Source organism: Ambystoma mexicanum, chromosome 12 (assembly GCF_040938575.1).
Source record: "Ambystoma mexicanum isolate Mex_15411 chromosome 12, UKY_AmexF1_1, whole genome shotgun sequence".
In the NCBI taxonomy this organism is placed as follows: Eukaryota; Metazoa; Chordata; class Amphibia; order Caudata; family Ambystomatidae; genus Ambystoma; species Ambystoma mexicanum.
The window spans coordinates 928,548,466-928,568,679 of NC_090936.1; the positions used below are offsets into that span (position 1 = coordinate 928,548,466).

Sequence of the window (20,214 nt, forward strand, 5' to 3'; positions counted from 1 at the left end):
AGGTGGATCTGTTCGCCACCAGTGTCAACAGGAAGTGCGATCTGTTCTGTTCAAGGGAATTTCCAGGAGAGGAGCTCTGGGAGACGCGTTCATAGTGGACTGGGAGTTTCCGCTTCTGCACGCGTTTCCACCGTTTCCTGTCATTCCTCAAATGATCAGGAGGTTGAGAAGATTCCGGAAAACCATGATCCTAATTGCCCCGGATTGGGCCAGGAGAACGTGGTACCTGGACCTTCTAGACTTGTCCATCTGCCCTCCAATTCGACTTCCACTCAGAGAGAATCTACTCTAACAGAAGGGAGGTCAGGTTCTCCATCCAGACATCAAAACCCTCAACCTTCACGCTTGGCTTCTGAAAGGCTGAGGTACAAGGATTGGGACCTCCCTGATGATGTTATGGAGGTGTTGCTTTCGGCAAGAAGACCAGCAACAAAATCTTTATACCGCTGCCGTTGGAACAGATTTTGCAGCTGGTGTAGGGAAAAGAATATCGATCCCTTTTCATGTGGTACACCAATGGTTTTGTCCTTGCTACTTTATTTAGCGAATTCAGGCCTTCAAGTATGCACCATCAAGGGCTATCTCGGAGCGCTATCCATCTTTAAGCGCACTGCGGAAGAACCATCCTATTTGAAGTTACCCTTGGTAATACAGTTTCTAAAGGGGTTAACTAACGTTTATCCCCCAAGACCATTCCAGGTTCCCCTATGGGATTTAAACTTAGTCCTAACTTTCCTGATGGGCACACCTTTCGAACCACTCCACTCTTGTTCGTTAAGATTTCTTACCCTTAAGACTGTTTTATTAATAGCACTTAAATCTGCTAGAAGGGTGAGCGAGTTACAAGCTCTTTCTTGTAAACCCCCTCATACAATCTTTCACAAAGACAAAGTTGTCATCCGAAGTGCTTCCCAAGTGTGGCTGTTTGGCTGGGACCTCTGCATGCTCCTCATTCTGCACGTTACCCTTCTCTTCTGCGGATAAAGCCTCACGGAAAACGCCGTCGGCAAGCAGAAGGACAAAGGCTGCCGTAACAGCGACTCTGCTGAACTTTGCCTCGCCAACTTGACAAGATCGATCACGCTGGCTGAAGAAGGAGGAAGTCTTTCTGTGGAGCACACGGACTGCCTGGCCTACGCACTTGCTGCCGGAGGTTTCCTCCCTATTGGTGGCTCCGTCCCCCTGTGCTGTGCGACGGCCAGGAAGACAGGATAAAGGCTAAGTCCCAGGCGCACCCGTGCCGCGCACCTAGCCAAGTACATGCAAAGTACTGTTGGCTGCGGATGGGAATGACCGGCCGTCTGGACTTTCTCTGCGCGACACTTGACTCTTTGCTTTTGAGAGCCTTGCTCTCTTAGGAACGATCACGCTGGCTGAAGAAGGAGGAAGTCTTTCTGTGGAGCACACGGACTGCCTGGCCTACGCACTTGCTGCCGGAGGTGACTTTTCCCCCGCCCATCTCCCTTTTTACTTCCCCGGTGTTTAGGGGCTTGTGTGTTAGCCTAGACCTATTTGAATGTGGGTTAACCCTGATCATATGTAACTCTGCCCCCTTCAGGTTTCCTCCCTATTGGTGGCTCCGCCCCCCTGTGCTGTGCGACGCCCAGGAAGACAGGATAAAGGCTCAGTCCCAGGCGCACCCGCGCCGCGCACCTAGCCAAGTACATGCAAAGTACTGTTGGCTGTTAGCGGTTTGCGGGGTGCGCGGGCGGGAGCCCAATTTCTAGGTAATGGCCGCGGCCATCTTTGGAGCTTTGGCTTAGCATTGATTGTTTTGTGCTTTTTCTGCTGCCAAACGGGCCGTAGCCTTGGTAGTCTCTCTGTATGCAGTGCGACGTTCTACAGTTAAAAGGTGTTGGGTGGGTCCTCGGTCACGGAGTAAATATCGTGCTCTCTCATTGATCTCTAAAGGTGACTTTATCAAAGGGAGCTTTGGCTTTGCAGTTGGTTTGGTGGCGGGTTTATCGGTGGAAAATGGGTCCCATACTAAGAAGTGGGAAATCCGGTTCTGCCTCTAAGGAATCTGGCCCGCAATCTTCCGCTATCTTAAATAATGCGCTGCTCCCCCTGTCGTCCCCCTTCAATAATTCTCCATTGCTTACGATTGGCTTGCAGGAGGAAAAGGTGGAGGGGGCAATATGCGAGGGCAAACTTAAATTTGAAAATGAGGCTACTCTTAGTTCTCCCAAGCCTCCAACCTCGGCTGGAAAAGTCTCGGCCTCATTGAGGGCTTCCTTTTCCCTGCAGGAGGCGAATGATAATGCAGGGGAGGGGGGGCTTGATGTTTGCCTTGGTCAGTTTGCAAATTGTTCTCATCCTCAAGTTCAACAAGGGTTTCCATGTAGCTCTGATACTTCGATTTTGGCCCCTACGATTGTCAACGAACTGGGTCGAAGAATGCGGCTCTCGTTGGGCCCTTCGTCTCCAGCCGCATCTTCGTTCCCATTTCGCGAACAAGTCCACCTACATCAGCCCCCTTTATACAGTTGTGTGAAATCTGGAGCCAGTATGAGTAATTTGGTGCTGACGCCATGCAGAGATGCCGACGGGGGGGCCGCCTGCTTTTATGAGGACCTCCAGGCTGAGGTAGTGTCGCCTGCGGGGTTTACTCAGACAGATGGTGCTAACCCTTTCGACTCGGGATCAGAGGGCTTTGATCCTTCTGTTCCTAAGGAAGAGGGTGTTTCGGCTTCTACCCCGGAGGACTTACGGCTGCCAGCCCAAATCGCTGATCCATTCAACTTTCCCGTAATTTCAAGTCTACTTAACTTACTAGATAGAGGTCATGAGCTCACGCATTATTCCATTAGGGAGATGCAGGGTTCGCTTTCCTTAATTAAAGACAAAATGGCAAAAGTGGAAGGCTTTATTATGGCAGAGGAACGATCTAGATCGTCCCACCTGGCCCAAGTTGAAACACTTTTGGAAAGGATAGCAGTTACCCACATCCAGCCCCCATGTGGGGTCACGACCGCCTCCCAAAGCACTCAAACAGATAGGGTTTCTGGTGCTATAGAAGCACCACAGAGATCTTATGCCCAGGTGGTAAGTGGAGGAAAGGGTGATAGAGTGGAACACGTATGGGCTGAGGAAATCAACTTGGTAGAGGCTTTGAAACTCCAACATATGCGTCTGTTGCAGATGGAGCAGCTAGTATATAAGCTTGTTGACGTACAGCGTACGCCAGACCCTCAAGGTGGCGTAGGAGAGGCTATTTTGGCTGTTGATAGGCAGGCCTCTCCACCTGACAGCCCCTCCATTTTGTTGGACTTTATTAATGATCAGACTAAGCCCCCTGACATGGCCCCTATACCGCCCTCAGACCTCGAGGATGACCCCGTGGAACATGAGGGTAGAAACTTTGTTTCGCGGAAAGCTAGGAAATCTTTTCTAAGAGCTCAGAAGCGACTGAAACAGACCAAAGCGAGACTAAAGAAAGTCGACACGGCCACCTCCGGCCCCGAAAATGCTTTGGTGACGGAGGTGGGGCCATGTCCCATTAATGGTACCTGCCACGATGACTTGGGAATGGCCTTGTATGATCTAGACGATGAAAGTAGGCGGCATCTGCAGATTGCCGCCTTGAAGATCGGAAGCACTCACACTGTGCCCCGTCCCCCGGTAAGGGTAGTTACCGACAAGCTCCAACCTAAGATGCACTGCTTCTTCCCCAATACTGCCTCTAAAAAAGTGGCTATAGGGTCGACAGCGGTCAAGCAAGAGGCCGAAATGGCGCCCTTACAAAGTCCCGCTTATATCCAGGAGATTCCTATTATGGTTAATCCGGATGTCCTGGGGTCCCTGGGCCCGGCTCCCTTACAGGAGGGACCCCTCGAACAGCAGAGCAACCTTGTTAGGGCAACTCTCACTACTTCATCTTCAGTGTCTCCGGCGTGTGCTCCTTGTGTTGAAGTTGAGTCCCCATCCTTAGTAGCTCCGGGAGGGTCAGATCTGGAAGCGCCATCCTTTGCGCAAACGCCAAAGGATATGAAACTAATAATAGGGTGGACGAGTAATCCAGAGATAAATGGGCCCGCTCGTATAAATAGATCCTTCCTAATGAATGCATTTTTTCAAATCCCAGCACTAAGAAATCTCTCATCCAAAGACCTGGATTGGGTCAAATTAGCGACCCACAATAACAATAGAGTACTTAGTAGAGTTCAATCGCAAATTATTACTAAAATGTTATTTGAATTTGCTGAAGACTTTTATTCCATTGGGCTTGTCCCTAGATTGTTCTCTGATATGGAATCCGCACGGGCATTCCTTGAATGGGTTCAGCCCCCCCCCTCCAGTATGTTCAAATGCTCTGGCTGGTGACCTGCCTGATAGACAAATTAACAAATTATCTATCCAATTGGCGTCACTTTCGCAAGCCTTAAGTGGATTAGCCTGGTTGGAACCTTTGATAAAAGTGGCAGTTGCCAACATAGAGCCCAATCCAGGCTCATAACTTCCATACTTGAAGGTGGCCTCTTGGAATTGTTGTGGGTTAGGCAATCTCACAGCATGGCACAAGCAAGTTGAGCCAGACAAGAGACCCGACATTTTGTTTCTTCAAGAAACCATGTCACTTATTGACTATTTATTCGCTTCTAAAGCGAGTTCTGGGCTGCTTGAACCCATATTGATATTAGACTTAGGTCTGAGCGATCATCATATGCTGTTTTCTCGTCTGCATATGAGGTGTGAACAATATGCAGCTTCTGCCCCTGCATCTCTATTGGTATGTGATAGACACACTATATCAGTAAAATGGCACCCTGCTGTGTGTAGGAAAGTGACATTTTTGGTAAACAGGGACATCTTAGTGAGTTGGGACGCTAGGATTTCTATAGAGAATGTGACCAAAATTAATGAAATAAATGCTAACATGATCCACATGCATCTGGTAGATGTTGCGAAAGATCCCTTGGGGAAGGCTGAATTTGGGGTTGCCCAGGTCAACGCTTCTCAGGTTGCGTGCTTAAAAAAGCAAAGAAATTGCGATCTTCGGCTTCTAAGGAAGCGCGTCATATGTCTGTTTGGTTACATTCGTCAAAAAAACATGATTGTGGCGCGCTATAAGCACCAATTAAGATTGTTGTGTCGGGCAGCCCACATTTTAGCCAACCAACATATGATTGGTTTGTTGTGCAAAAAAAAAGTCCGGGACTTATGGGCCATTTTAAGAAATCCAACAGGAAAGGTCGATCTTCGCACGGTGGCTGTTATTTTAGGCCCAGAATGGGAGAGGTTCTTTGGTTTGAAATTCTCTGTACCTGATAGGTATATCGATTCAGAAAGTACCCCCGTGCACTTGACCCTTCCGGTGATCTGTCCATGGGAATTAAATGATATTATATGGGCGATTGAGCAATTGAATCCATCTAAAGCAGCCGGCCCTGATGGGCTGCCCCCATGCTTGTTTAAGTCCGATCCCCACTTTTGGGCCAGATACTTCCATGTTATCAGTCGATTTATCATACTGGGATCATTCCGACATCATGGCTAACAGCCATTATTATTCCCATACATAAAAAGGGGGTGGTAAGTAATCCTGCGAACTTTAGACCTATTGCTCTGATTGACACAGCTGCAAAAATCTTTTCACGACTTATTTTGGTGGAATTAGAAACCCATATAAGGACCCTTAATATTTTGTCCAAAGCTCAGGTAGGATTTCGTAGGGCCATGGGTACTCAATTAAATGCCTCAATTTTAGCACATCTTAGGAGATCTGTGCATGGAGAATCAAAGGGCTCCATTTACATGGCAGCCGTGGATCTCACGTGTGCCTTCGACAATGTTCTGCGAGCGCGCCTTTGGCAGAAGATGTTGGCTTATGGCATCCCATCCACCCTGGTGGCCCTAATTGCTGCTTTACATACGGATACCTCTTGTCAGATTCGGATAAATGCCAAAGGGCTTCTTTCTGCCAATATTCCTACGTGGATAGGGGTCAAACAGGGCTGCAATCTAGCTGCGGTTTTATTCAATCTATATCTCGCAGATATTGAGAATCTCTGGAAAGATATTAATGCATTTCCTGTAACATTGGGCTCTATGCGACTGCATTGGTTGGCATTTGCTGATGACATTATCCTATTCGACAGAGTGCCATTCGGTCTTCAGAACAAATTAAACCTATTCTATGAATATTGTCTGCAGAACAACATGACTGTCAACCCGGTGAAATCACATATTATGATTTTCACTGCAAAAAAAAAATTGCCTAGATCTACCTTTACTATCAATCAGCAGCCTATTTTTTAGGAGGGACTCGATTGTTTACCTGGGCTATCACCTGTCGAATAGGAACTCAATTGGTGGATGGCGGACATTGCTGAACGTGAAGCTCAGCCCGCTTATGGGTCAAATGCGAATAATTTTCGCTAAATACTGCAGTTTTTCTCTTTTGCCCCTTATCCAATTTTACATCATGAAAATAGAGCCCATTTTGCTCTATACGCTCGATATATTTTTGTTGCAGCTGGGGCCTTTGTTAAACCAGATCCAAGGACAAATTTGGAAGAAAATCTTAGGGATACCAGGCTATGTTCCAAATTCCATCATATTACATGAGTTTTGGGGCTCTATCCTCTGGCTGATAAATATCTTTGGAGGAAGTTAAATGCTTTCTATAAAATCCTTTTGCCTCCCCCAAATTCACTTTATGAGGATTTTCAGTTAATGTTGGATAAAAATTGCCCGGCTTCGGTTTTAGAAGCGAAGGTAGAAATAATGGAGACTCTAACTTTGCTTAATATGACTTTGATGGACTTGATTAATACCCCAATTAAAGTTAAAACTCGCTTCTTTCGCAACTCTTGGGCACAAAATTCTGATAAGATCGGGGGTTATTCCTCCTTTTCGACCTATGCTATGTTCAGACATGCAATTACTCCAAGGTTGCCTTATATCCTATGCTTTCCTGACAAAAGGGCTAGACGGATTTATATGCGTTTCCGTATGGATCTTATCCACACTGGAGCTCGTATTCGGTTTTGGGCTGGGTATAGGGATTTGGCGAGGTGGGATGAATGTCGATTCTGCCAGAGTAAGTTTGTAAATGAAACTCTTGAACATCTCTTTATGTACTGTGAATTTTTCGCTAAGCAAAGATTATGCTGTTTGGATTCTGTGTTTTTTTCTTATTCTAAGTTTGAAGCCAACTTAGTATGGTTAAGATGTATGCAGGGCTCCTCGAATGCCATTATTTTGGCAACTGTTAGACTTGTTTCACTGATTGAAGAACAGCTGCTACCAATGAATTGTACTTTTTTTAATAGGATGGGTTTGGCCTATCCCCATGGGTAATAAGGGGTATGGATGCAGTATCTAGCTTTGTACCTCGCTTAACTGCTGTTTTCTCTTCTGTTTTTGTCTGTGTTTATGCTCCTTTTGTTTGATTGCCTGCTATGTCTTCTCTTTTTGCCTCTGGCTATCATGCGTATGGGAGTTTCTAGGTGGTGGGTATTTTATTATGAAGTATTGTAGGTGATTTTTTGTTGTGCCTACTGTGTATTTGTATTTGTATATTTGAATGGATCTTTCTTAAGGTATTCTTTAGAGGAAATGAATTTAGGTGAGGTGACGCAATATTATTGTATTATTTTCATGTATATAATATCTTTTTAAATGTATTTTTATGATGATCAAATTTTGTAAAGGTGTAAAGTAAATTTACTACCGAAACAATAAAAAAAAAAAAAAAAAAAGTTGTTCTGCAATTGAAGCCTAATTTCCTCCCAAAGGTGGTTTCTGAATTTCATATCACTCAGAAGATTACCCTTCCATATTTCTATCCTCCTCCTCATCCGGGGAAAGAGGACGAGAGGTTACACAGACTGGACCCAAGAAGGGCTTTAAGTTTTTACATTAGTAGACTGGCTAGGATAAGACAAGCAGACCAGCTGTTTGTAGGCTACGCAGGTCACAAGCTGGGGTTACCGATAACTAAGCAGACCATTTCCAGATGGATCATTTTAGCCATTTTGGGATGTTATAAACTGGCAGGAAAAGAGCCCCCTCAAAATCTTAGGGCTCATTCTACCAGAGGTATTGCAGCTTCATCGGCCCTCAAAAGAGGAGTGCCGGTTTGAAACATATGTGCGGCTGCCACATGGTCGTCCGTCCATACCTTTACATGGTTTTACAACTTGGATTCCTCCTCCAGTCAAGGGACTAGGTTTTGAAGGGCAGTATTGCACTCTATTCATCAATAAGACGAAGCATGAAGTCAGTACTCCCACCTCCAATAACAGAATACTGCTATGGGAGCCTATCTAAGATAAGGAATACGTCGGAGGACACAATCCCTTCGAAGAACAAGTTACTTCTTACCTTGTAACGTTCTTTCGATGGGATGTTCCTCCGACGTATTCCTTATCGACCCTCCCATCCATCCCCGCAGTACTACTTCCCTTCAGGGTGATTAGTCTAGTCCAGAAAGAATTATTGTGGGCTACAAAAAGGAACTGAGCAACGGACGCTGCGCGCGGCCTTTATAGGCAGGATGACGTCGACGTCGATACGGCGGCTGTCGAGGGACTTCGACTCGGCGGACGTCGACGCGCAGCGCCCTCTAGAGAAAAAATTTCCGAGGCCAGCAAAGCTGGAAAGAGATATCTAAGATAAGGAATACGTCGGAGGGACATCCCATCGAAAGAACGTTACAAGATAAGAAGTAACTTGTTCTTCTCACTGTATAAGGCTTAAAAAAGGAGTTGTTGATCTAGAAAGGGACATTAGGGGTCAGGATAAGGCAATAATATATACCACTGTGCATTCAAAATGTATGACCTATCTGTGCAGCTGTATCCAGAATGATTACTATAATGCTATAATGCTTTTGCTTTCCTCTGTATCGCAGTTATTTGTTTCATAAAAGTATTAAACAAAGAAATGCACTGGTCACCTTATTCTCAAAGATAACCTGCATGCTTTAGAAGGGGCAGGTCAGGCGTGCAAAGATGTGCTTTCCAGCCCCCTTGAATACATTATTGCTGGGAGTGAACTCCCGACACTAATATATGACAGGCCCCTAGCAACCATGTGGTTGCTGGGAGTACTTTTCACAGAGGTGGGCTCTTACAGGGCCTGTCGCTATGAAATGCTCTTTTAAAAAAGCTTTTAAATCCCTGTTTGTGGGATGTAAATGGAAATGTGACAGCTGCGGTTTAATCTGCGGTTGTCGCACTTAACGGAAAAAATTATGACAGGGTTAGAAATTATCCTGTCGTGTTTTTCCCTGCGCCTCTTCCCAATTACCCTTATTTCTGCGCATTTAATAGCGCATCCGGTTTGTGAATTCAGAATGCCCTGATTTGCGCAAAGTAGTGAAAATGGAATCTGAAGGATTATGATGCCCTTGGTGAATCAACTGTTGCTTTCTTGGCGTATGCGCATCTCATCACTAACACCAAAAAAAGTTTCAAGAATCTAGCACATTGTCCCCAAATTCAATGTGTATCTTGTGACCAATCCCTGGATGTCGCACTTCTCCCCCAGGAGGAGCCCTTTCCCATGAGGCCAGGGACTTGAGGCCGCTAAACAATAGTCCCCCTGGGGTTGGTGCTCAGCCAGTGGATCTCATGGGGAGGTAGGCCCCATATGGGATTAGTGATGTCCTGTGGAGAACGCAGTATCCCCATGGCCAACCTTATCTTAACCCATCTTCCTCACCAACCCCCAACAACACCATCCCTAGAGTTCCTATCCATTTCCTTAAAACCAGTAAGGTAGGAAGTACTGGGACGAGGTAGAGGGAGAGTGCGGGCTCCTCAAGGCTCCAATATCCCTTATGTACTGAGATGAGGGCGAGACTAACTGATTAACTGGGAGTCCTCAAGATCAGTGCTGGGATGAGGAAGAAGGGTGGAAGCACAAAGTGCACCTGCATAAACCATACTGAGCTCTTTAGTCTTTACGGACTTACTATTGGCCCAGGTACATCTAAAATAGAAGAGGGAAATTCAAACACAGAGAGAGACTGTCCCTGGAGGAAACAGAAAATTTGAATGCTGTACGAAGAAGTAAGAAGCAGCAGAGGACGGGAAAGATACCCATCTGCAGAAGCGTCCCCTGAAGGTCCGGCTGGAGCGGGTGACAGGAGGTGGAGCAACAAGTCGGGTGAGAAGGCTGGAGCAATTGAATCGCCTGGGCCGCAAAGCCCAACTTCAGGGAGCCGCTGCAGAGCCGCAGCACTCCCTGAAACAATGGGAAGAGGCCAGAGAGCAGCAGGGATCCAATGCCGAGTCGCAGCAGTCCCTGGAACGATCGGAAGATGCTGGAGAGGGGAGCCAAAGCCCACAGACAACCAAGAGACACCTTTAAGTGCCCAGAAGTGGGTGGGAAGACCGGTACAGTTGTGGTCACCCCGAAAGGCAGAGAAACCACTTAAGACAGGTCTGAGGCCTGCACCCACTGAAAACATGCATCCAGAGTCACCATCTTTGTGGCGGTACCTGGGAGGATAGCATACCATGGCTGCCAAGTTCGCAAGGAGGTGAATTGCGGGTCTGGGACCCGACAGAAAGAAACCAATGCCAAAAGGGTCTGGGACCAAGAGGAAGAACGCAATACCAAAGGGGTCTGGGACCTGAATGGAAGAAACCAATATCGAAGGGGTCTGGTACCAAAGAGAAGAAACCAAGACATGGGGGTCTGGGACCCGACAAAAAGAATACCTGGCAGGATAGTGGACCCAGTATAATTATTGAGTAACAGGAAGAGATAAGAGTCTGGGGGACACATTCAATGACAACTGCCTTCCAAAATCATCATCATAGTCCACAGTACTGACAAGTTAGTGAACCAGGTGGGCTCTGAACACGGTAAACACTGTGAGCATTGTGATAAAGGCCAGGGGAAGGGAGATATACCCCCTGGTGTTGATGAACATTGTGAAAGAGGACAAGAGAAGGGATTCATTGTTTTGCCATTGTGAAAAGCATGACAAAGGCCCTGAGAAGACAGACACTTGTTTTGGTATTGGGAAAACCACTGAGAAACATGAGAAAGGTCAGGGGGAGCGAGTCATCCTTCTTACAGTGTGAAGATACGCAACTTTGTTCTATGTGCCATGCTGGAACCGCAATCCAAGGAACCTTTTGAGACTTTTGATTTGCATCCTTTGGGAAGAACATTTCATTTGCATCATCCAGAGGTGAACTTTGGGCTGTCCTCCAGAGGAGGGGAGCCATGAGTGTAAGAGTTGGAAATAGGTTTTGGGCACAGGACAGTGGACTCTTTGCTTTAGACTGACATCTTGACAGATTACTTAGTATTTAGTTGAGGCAGGGAAACCCCTCTCAGAACTAGGGTAAGATAGGGTGTGCTCTTTTATTTTCTGGCTACTAAAAGTCTATAGCCAAAAGCATGGCACCTGTTTGCCAGTCTTCTTCTTCTACAACTTTACAGTATTTATGAATATACTGCCATTACACAACTGTATTTAGGGGGTAATTCATAGAATTCAGCGCACAAGTGGCGCACGCGGCTGGCGCACAGTGTGCGCGTGCGAATCCCTGCGCCAGCCACGTGCGCTGAAATCCATTTCCGCGCACAGCGTATTCATGGATTCCAGCCACCAAAACCAGCCGTGGCGCACAGTGGCGCAGCGACCCTGCAGCAGCGCCAGTTACGCCCCCAAGAACGCCTCCCGCGCAGGGAAAAGCCATCAACATACCCAATCCAGCGCAAAGGGCTGCGCTAACCCTGTACCAGCACAGCAAGCGGGCTACGTGTATCACTGGGGTGCGCGGGAAGTACCTCATGCAATTGGCCCCGTGCGAGCAGGGTACACGTATTTCAGGGGTGCGCGGGAAGTTCCACACGCGATTCCATCAGGGTACGTGTATTTCGGGGTGCGCGTGAAGTTCCACACGCGATATCAGCAGGGTACGTGTATTTCAGGGGTGCGCGGGAAGTTCCACACGCGATTGGCCTGGGCGCGTGTATTTCAGGGGTGCGCGGGAAGTTCCACACGCGATTGGCCTGGGCGCGTGTATTTCAGGGGTGCGCGGGAAGTTCCACACACGATTGGCCTGGGCGCGGGAAGTTCCACACGCGATTGGCCTGGGCGCGTGTATTTTAGGGGTGCGCGGGAAGTTCCACACGCGTTTGGCCTGGGCGTGTGTATTTCAGGGGTGCGCGGGAAGTTCCACACGCGATTGGCCTGGGCGCGTGTATTTCAGGGGTGCGCGGGAAGTTCCACACGCGAATAGCCTGGGCGCGTGTATTTCAGGGGTGCGCGGGAAGTTCCACACGCGATTCCATCAGGGTACGTGTATTTCAGGGTGCGCGGGAAGTTCCACACGCGATTCCATCAGGGTACGTGTATTTCGGGGTGCGCGTGAAGTTCCACACGCGATTCCATCAGGGTACGTGTATTTCGGGGTGCGCGTGAAGTTCCACACGCGATTGGCCTGGGCGCGTGTATTCCAGGGGTGCGCGGGAAGTTCCACATGCGATTGGGCTGCGTTTGGGTATTAGGGGTGCGCGCAAAGTTTCACACGCGATTGGGCTGCGTGCGGGTATTAGGGGTGCGTGCAAAGTTGTACACGCGATTGGGCTGCGAAGTTTTACACGCGATTGGGCTGCGTGCGGGTATTACAGGGGTGCACGCACATTTTCACACGCGATTGGGCTGCGTGCGGGTATGAAAGGGGTGCGCGCAAAGTTTTACACGCGATTGGGCTGCGTGCGGGTATTACAGGGGTGCGCACAAAGTTTTACACGCGATTTCAGCAGGGCACGTGTATTTCAGGGGTGCCGGGGAGTCCTACATGTCATTTGCCAGTGTGGGTCCTCCCAGGTGTTCCCTGTACACCCTCCACGGCCCCTGCAGGCAGCCCACACCACAGGGGACTACCCTGCATCCCTGGTCATGTCCCGCAGGCAGCCCACCCAACATGGGCATGCCCCCCAGCAAAGGCACATGTCTCCTTGCACCAATGATCACCAACTCATGTCCCCTTGCACCCCCACCCCCAGCATTGCGGGGCACCTGCCAGCAGGCCCCCACCCATGTCTCCCAGCACCCCCACCCCTGCAGTCACCAGGGGCAGCCTCCACCAGGCCCCCACCCATGTCTCCCACCACCCCCACCCCCAGCAGTGCAGGGGCACCCACCACCAGGCCCCCACCCATGTCTCCCACCACCCCCACCCCCAGCAGTGCAGGGGCACCCACCACCAGGCCCCCACCCATGTCTCCCACCACCCCCACCCCCCCAGTCACCAGGGGCAGCCTCCACCAGGCCCCCACCCATGTCCAACTCATGTCTCCCACCACCCCCACCCCCCAGCAGTGTGGGGCACCTGCCAGCAGGGCCCCACTCATGTCCCACTCATGTCCCCTTGCACCCCCACCCCCCAGCACTGTGGGGCACCTGCCAGCAGGCTCCCACTCATGTCCCACTCATGTCCCCTTGCACCCCCACCCCCCAGCACTGTGGGGCACCTGCCAGCAGGCCCCCACTCATGTCCCACTCATGTCCCCTTGCACCCCCACCCCCCAGCACTGTGGGGCGCCTGCCAGCAGGCCCCCACTCATGTCCCACTCATGTCCCCTTGCACCCCCACCCCCCAGCACTGTGGGGCGCCTGCCAGCAGGCCCCCACTCATGTCCCACTCATGTCCCCTTGCACCCCCACCCCCCAGCACTGTGGGGTACCTGCCAGCAGGCCCCCACTCATGTCCCACTCATGTCCCCTTGCACCCCCACCCCCCAGCACTGTGGGGCACCTGCCAGCAGGCCCCCACTCATGTCCCACTCATGTCCCCTTGCACCCCCACCCCCCAGCACTGTGGGGCACCTGCCAGCAGGCCCCCAACCATGTCCCCCTGCCCCCAGGTCCTGACGATACACAATCATGGCAGTAATGGGCAGCATACCCAGCACAAACACCCAGCCAAGGATTGGATCCACCCACATAGCAAATGCAATTACATGATACAACCCCAATGGCAAGTATGTAAATGAACACATGTCCGTCACACACACATACACAATGGGTGCAAGTGAATGTCAAAACCCATATCATGACATGCATGAAACCAATGAGAAAATACCACAAAAGAAAGTTATAAAAACATGTATTCTCGAAGAAAATGAAGTAAACTAATCAAACATACAACAATGGGGATAACAAAATAAATTGTCCATGTCCGATGAGTAATGTAAAAATCCAAAAAACAAAGGAATCCAAAAACTAATGTTGTCCAAAGCAAAATCATGGTGAAAAAAAATAAGGAAAAACCATTGCCTCATGGTGAACACAAATATAAATCAAAAAATGTATTTTAAAAAATCCAACTATACACAAGAATATTCCAGGGTCCATGAGCCCAACACTATAAATGAAACCTACTACTACCTAATAAAAAAACTATATACAGAAAAGTGGCCATTGTCCGAGCGGTCCAAAAAAATCTCAAAAAATAAAGGAAACCTAACACTAACTAACTAAAGAACTATATACAATGGCAGCGGGCAAGTCCTGCGGCTCACTCTGTGATGTTGCCGGCCAGGGCATCATCGAACTCCATGTCAATGTCCTGAAGGCGGGACTCTGTCCTGGCCCGAGGTCTCGCAGGGATAACCCCATGTTCACCTCAAACTCCCTGCGAGCTTCCTCGAGGCACTCAGCCCGCCTCAACGCCCGACGCATGGAGAACTCCGCCCTGACCATGGTGAGCCGCTCCTCTTCCGCCCGCTGCCGCTCCGCACCTATCCGCTGGACCAACTGCTCCCACACGGAAGACACTACCATCCCAGGGTTCTCCTGCCCTCCGGCCGATGCCTGCCCCTCTGATCTTGATGGCCCCGAGCCATGATGCCTCCCACGTCGAGCCTGCTGCTGCCTCCGACGCCACGGCCTCTGCCAGCACGACGGCATCCAGGATGATGGAAACCACCGACGCCGTCGTGCACGTGCCCTGCCCGATGATGCCGTCACATCCTCCATCTGCTGGGGTCCAGTTGCTGTGTTGTCCATCCCTGCTGGACCTCTGACTCCCGACTGTGGCAGGGATGGGATCCCCACCGAGCTGGCTGCATTGGTCAGGGCAGGTCCACAGGGGGCCCTGGTGGCATCTGGGCCGGAAGACGGCAAGGAGAACGACTGGCGTATAGTCTCCACAGAGGAGGAGAGGGCCGCCAGATTGGCCGACACATGCAGGAAACCCCCGAACATGGCCGATCCCAATTGGGCCACGTCGGCACGGTGCTCTTCGTGATGACGTGCGTGCTCCTCCTGGGAAGCACGCACGGCATCACGAATCACAGCCGTGCGCATCGCGACCCCAATCAGGACCTTCTCCACACGGCCAGGGGTCCCCTCGTCCGCAGGTGGAGTGGAGTCAGATGACATGGACATCCCCTCTACCTGCGGACGGGCCTGGGACGGGGCATCCCTGCTGGTGCAAGGTGGTGCACCCACAGGTTCAGGGACAGCGACATGCACAGGCCCCTCCACGGTTACCTGTGCTGCCTCCTGCCCCTGCCCCTGGACTGCACCACTTGCACCAGCAGGGATGCCCCCACCAGGCCCCATGTGCGCCTCAGTGGCGGCCTCCTCCTCCTCTGTGGAAACCACCAACCTGGATGGCTCCTCGCCGTCTACCGCCGTAGCAGGCCCCTGTGGGGGCTCACCCACCCCTTCCGCTGCAGCCGTGGGGGCATCCCCGCCGCCTTGCTCCACAGCGCCGTCTCCGCCCTCTCCTTCACTAGCCGCTGCGTAGAGGGAGACATAGAACACAAGCATCAGGGTACTGTACAATGGTCCCCTAGACAGGAAGCAATAGCAGATGAGTGCCACTGTCAAAGTACACTTCCAACATGTCACACCACAACACATGTGTCAGTCCAGGCAAAACACACACAGTGACAGTCATGGTGCGTGCCATGGACATTTCAATGCATGTCCAATGGACTCTCGAATCATACAATGTAATGGGACTCACATGCATCATGGGTCATGCCTATCACATCCACACACTTCACCTCAGTCACATCCATCTGGCCCCGTACACCCCAATCACAGTGCATACAAGGATGACTAGGCTGCATCAGTGAATCTGTACATTGTCACAGACATGTGTCATGCATCCATGGCACTCACAAGTCACAGACACGCAGGTCAGGCACACAGACATGGATACCACATATGTATCTGGCATCAGCACCCATCCCTCGCCCCCACCCATGTCCAGGAACAGAGACTGCCATGCTCTCATGTGTGCAATCTGCACAGGGCTCCCCATGTCGCATTCAAACACATGCAACAACCGTGCGGTTCACACATTACAGGTCGCACATGCATTCCCATGATGTCCCTGCACACATACATGCGTACATGGCCTATGTCACACATGCAGGCAAGTATCAGACAACCAGCACACTGCAACATGCCCTGTCTCACACAGCAATGCTTGGCCACTTACCGCTCAACTCCAGACGGGTCTCCCTCTCAAGGACCTGGGCGTGGAGCGCTGGGTGTGCGCGTTCCAGGACCCTCAACTGGATGGAACTCATGCGGCCCCGGCCCCCCTCCACGAGGCGCCGGGCCTTCATGAGGGTCCTGGACCTCAAGTCTTCCCAGCGCTTCTTGACCTTCTGGATGGTGCGGGTTGCCACCCCCTCCGCGTTGATGGCAACCACACAGTCGGCCCAGATCCTCTCCCGTCCTTCCTTGTTGGCGCGGGACGATCCGAAGAGGGCATCATACTGCCCCAGGACTTGCTCCACCAGGACACCAACTTCGGTGGCAGTGAAGCTGGTGCCCCTCTGCCTCTCTGGCTGGGGGTTGCCACTGGTGCCAGATGTTGATGTGCCCGACATGGCAACCCCAGGGGCAGGAGTGGGTGGGCAACTGGGTCCTGGGGCTGGGCTGTGGAGCGATGTTATCCGAGTCGGGAGTCTTCTGTTCCAGCAGGGGTGGACACAGCAACTGGACACCTGCAGATGGCTGATGTGCAGGCACCAAATGGCAGGGCACGGTAGCAGCAGGCAGGCAGGCAGGCAGCAGCAGATGGCACGTGGGAGGCTGCTCGGGGCACTGGGGGGCAGTAATTCGGCCTTCTGGGCAGGAGCGTGGTCTTCCGTGTGTTTTCGCGTGGCCAGCTTGATACGGAGTGATTTGGCACGTGAAAATCCTGCACGTCAGCGTGAAAATCGAGGAAAGGCCCTTAGCGCGTAAGCGCGTCAGCACGCGTACGCGATTTCATTGGACCAAAGGCCCTTACAGCGTAAGCGCGTCTGTGACGTTTTGCGCACGGGCGTTGCCCTGGCAGGGCTTGGTGATCTTGTGTGCCTTTATGTTCTGTACGTGCTTTTCGTGCGGTGCGTGTGTTTTCCATCCGTTGGGGTTCACACGCTATTACTTCACAGCGGGTGTTGGCTACGCGTTCTTCTACACGCAAGGCAGACGGTGAGTGGTACCCCGCTCCCCCAGGCCCGATCGCGTGAGAAAGTTCACGCGAACCCCTGAAATACACGTAGCCCGCTCCCCCAGGCCCGATCGCGTGAGAAAGTTCACGCGAACCCCTGAAATACACGTAGCCCGCTCCCCCAGGCCCGATCGCGTGAGTAAGTTCACGTGAACCCCTGAAATACACGTAGCCCGCTCCCCCAGGCCCGATCGCGTGAGTAAGTTCACGCGAACCCCTGAAATACACGTAGCCCGCTCCCCCAGGCCCGATCGCGTGAGAAAGTTCACGCGAACCCCTGAAATACACGTAGCCCGCTCCCCCAGGCCCGATCGCGTGAGTAAGTTCATGCGAACCCCCGGAATACACGTGCCCCGCTCGCACAATTGCTGTATGTTGCCACTTTTGTAATGCGCAGGGACGCTACCGCCTGCCTTCGTGTGGCGGACATGTATCGGCTTGTGCGTGTCTTTCGCTGTGCGTGGCTTTGCCCTATTCGATTCCATGAATACGTGTGGTTCGGGTGCGTGTGGGCATTCCGTCTGCTTCCCTGCAGTACATCCCCAGTTACGCCCTTGTTTTCGCGAGTTGTTCCCCATTCCGCGCGTTCCGCCCCGTGTTCCGCCCACTTTCTGGTGTATGCGCCGAGGTTGTGCGCTTTCACTGTGCGTGCCGCGCACGTCTTTTGGGATGTTGCAGTGACGTGTGCGTCATGCACGGGTTTGACGCACATACCGAGGTAAACACGCGCAGGGACTTCCATGAATCGCACGCATGCGCGTGCGCCTGTTTTTTTCCGCTTGCGCCTGCTTGCGCCTGCTTGCGCGAAGATTTTCGGCGCACGTTTGTTCCATGAATCGGCCCCTTAATGTCATAGTTGATTAGCAATATTCGTAACTTAAAAGCATACCTAACTGATATTGAGAACTGGGTGGGGATAGCCAATCTTAAATTCAATACTTTAAAATCAGAATTCATTCTTTTTGCTCCAAACGTCTGTATAGATTTTATTTAATTTTACTCACCCCATTTGCGAGTAATGTCACTTTCCTGACTCTCGTGCCAGGTGCTAAACCTCTCAGATTCTATCTTGACAATAAACTATCACTTAAAGGCCACATTGATAGTGAAGCTCAAGCAACTCTTCTCCTTCTTTGCAAGATTAAAATGTAAATTCCAGCCAAGCTTTTCTATACAGTGATTAAAGCCTTGCTTCCGTTTCATATGGATGGCGAAAATGTTGAATTTATGGGTGCATCTAAATGCACCCTCTGACTTCTCAGGTCAGTTCTTAATTTTGTGGCCCGCCAGACTCTTAGTAAGTGGAAGTTGGACCACATTTCCCCCATCTTGGTTGTGCTTCCCTGGCTTTCCCTGGAGATTCAAATGTTGTTCAAACTGGAATGCATTGCTTACAAAACGCTTCAACCCCATTACTTAGCCTCCAACTGACAATCTCCATTAGTTCCAGACTTATGTGGCGTAAAGCCCTTCTTCACCTGAACCTACCTAAGGTTTCTAAAACTGTAACTTCTAAGCAAGCCTTCTTGGTTACTTTACACTGCCTTTGGAACTCTCTTCCATCATTTCTTCATCTGTCTCCTACTCTGATCTCTTTTTATAAGAATTTGAAAACCTTTTTGTTCTCTAGTTAAATATGCCCACTGCTTTGTCAAACGTTCTTGTTATTATAATTTGTTGTTCTGTGCTCTGCTGTCCTCAGGTAAGGTTGCGTAATATGAATTGTTTCTGTTCCAAATGATATCCCTACATGTAGCTTCACACAATTGGAAGTGGGAACTGTTATTTTTCTTGATCTGGGGAAGCACTATTTGGTGCGTACTTTGAAAAATGCTACATGTGTTAACCCTTCGCTGACCTAACTGCATGGATTTATATTATCCTTCTGGAACCAGAAGGATGATAATTTGGAAGTCTATTTTAGCAACAATAGCTAATACACCGACACAGCGAGCGATGAGGCGGTCTGGATTTGTTGCATCCATGTTTTTATTTTATTTGTATTCATCTTCTCTAAACCATCTTCTCATAATTTAGTGGTCCATGCTTGTTTGTACACTTCCTTTTCTTGTGTTTTCTGGTTAGGTGGGCTATTAGTAGGAGTTGTTATAGTGCTCTTGGTACGGATGGTTTGCGTATGTTTATAGCCTTTGTGAACAATGATAAGATACAAAAGGTAGTTTACCAAATCAAGTTGATTTTAAACAAGAAAACTTTGAAGAGTCGATTTTGACTGAAATTGAAAAATGTTGACAAAGTTTGCCTATAACGACCACAAGATTTCAAAATGTTTGCTCAAGTTCACAACTGATTATAAATAATGTTTACTCTGCTTTATATTTTTGGCACTGTAGAGACTGGAACAATTCTAACAGGTCAAGAAGATCCCATCATACTTCATTCTGTGGTAGCCTGCTGGCCATCAAAAGTAGCCTTCAAAGAATGTAAGCCTTTTTAAATGTGTATTTCTTTCATAATGCTAACAATTAAAATAACAGCATATACAGCAGAGCAGGCAAGGCCCAACTGTTTGTAACACTATTTCTTTTTTTTCAACATTAATTTAACAGACTGTGAGCATAGCAGCGAAAGTGCAATACAGCATAAAACAGGCATTGGGTTACAACAGATTACACAGGATGGTACTTACCAAGGGTGTACTGAATAGTAGATTTAAGTATTTTAAAGATTTTAGCCTAATATAGAGCCGAAAAGTTACCTTTTTGATAAATAAAGTTATGAAGACCAGAAAAAGACTTTTAAATTTGCATATCCA

At 49.7% G+C, this 20,214-nt stretch overlaps 1 protein-coding gene across 1 annotated transcript in view; it reads left to right on the plus strand.

The window, feature by feature from the left end:
- CFAP54 (cilia and flagella associated protein 54) overlaps positions 1-20,214 on the plus strand; it is a 3,669,934-nt gene that overhangs the window by 2,064,947 nt on the left and 1,584,773 nt on the right. Inside the window, exon 30 of the mRNA XM_069629416.1 lies at positions 19,793-19,882. Within this exon, the coding sequence (XP_069485517.1) occupies positions 19,793-19,882 (90 nt within the window). The remainder of the gene's footprint in view (positions 1-19,792; positions 19,883-20,214) is intronic.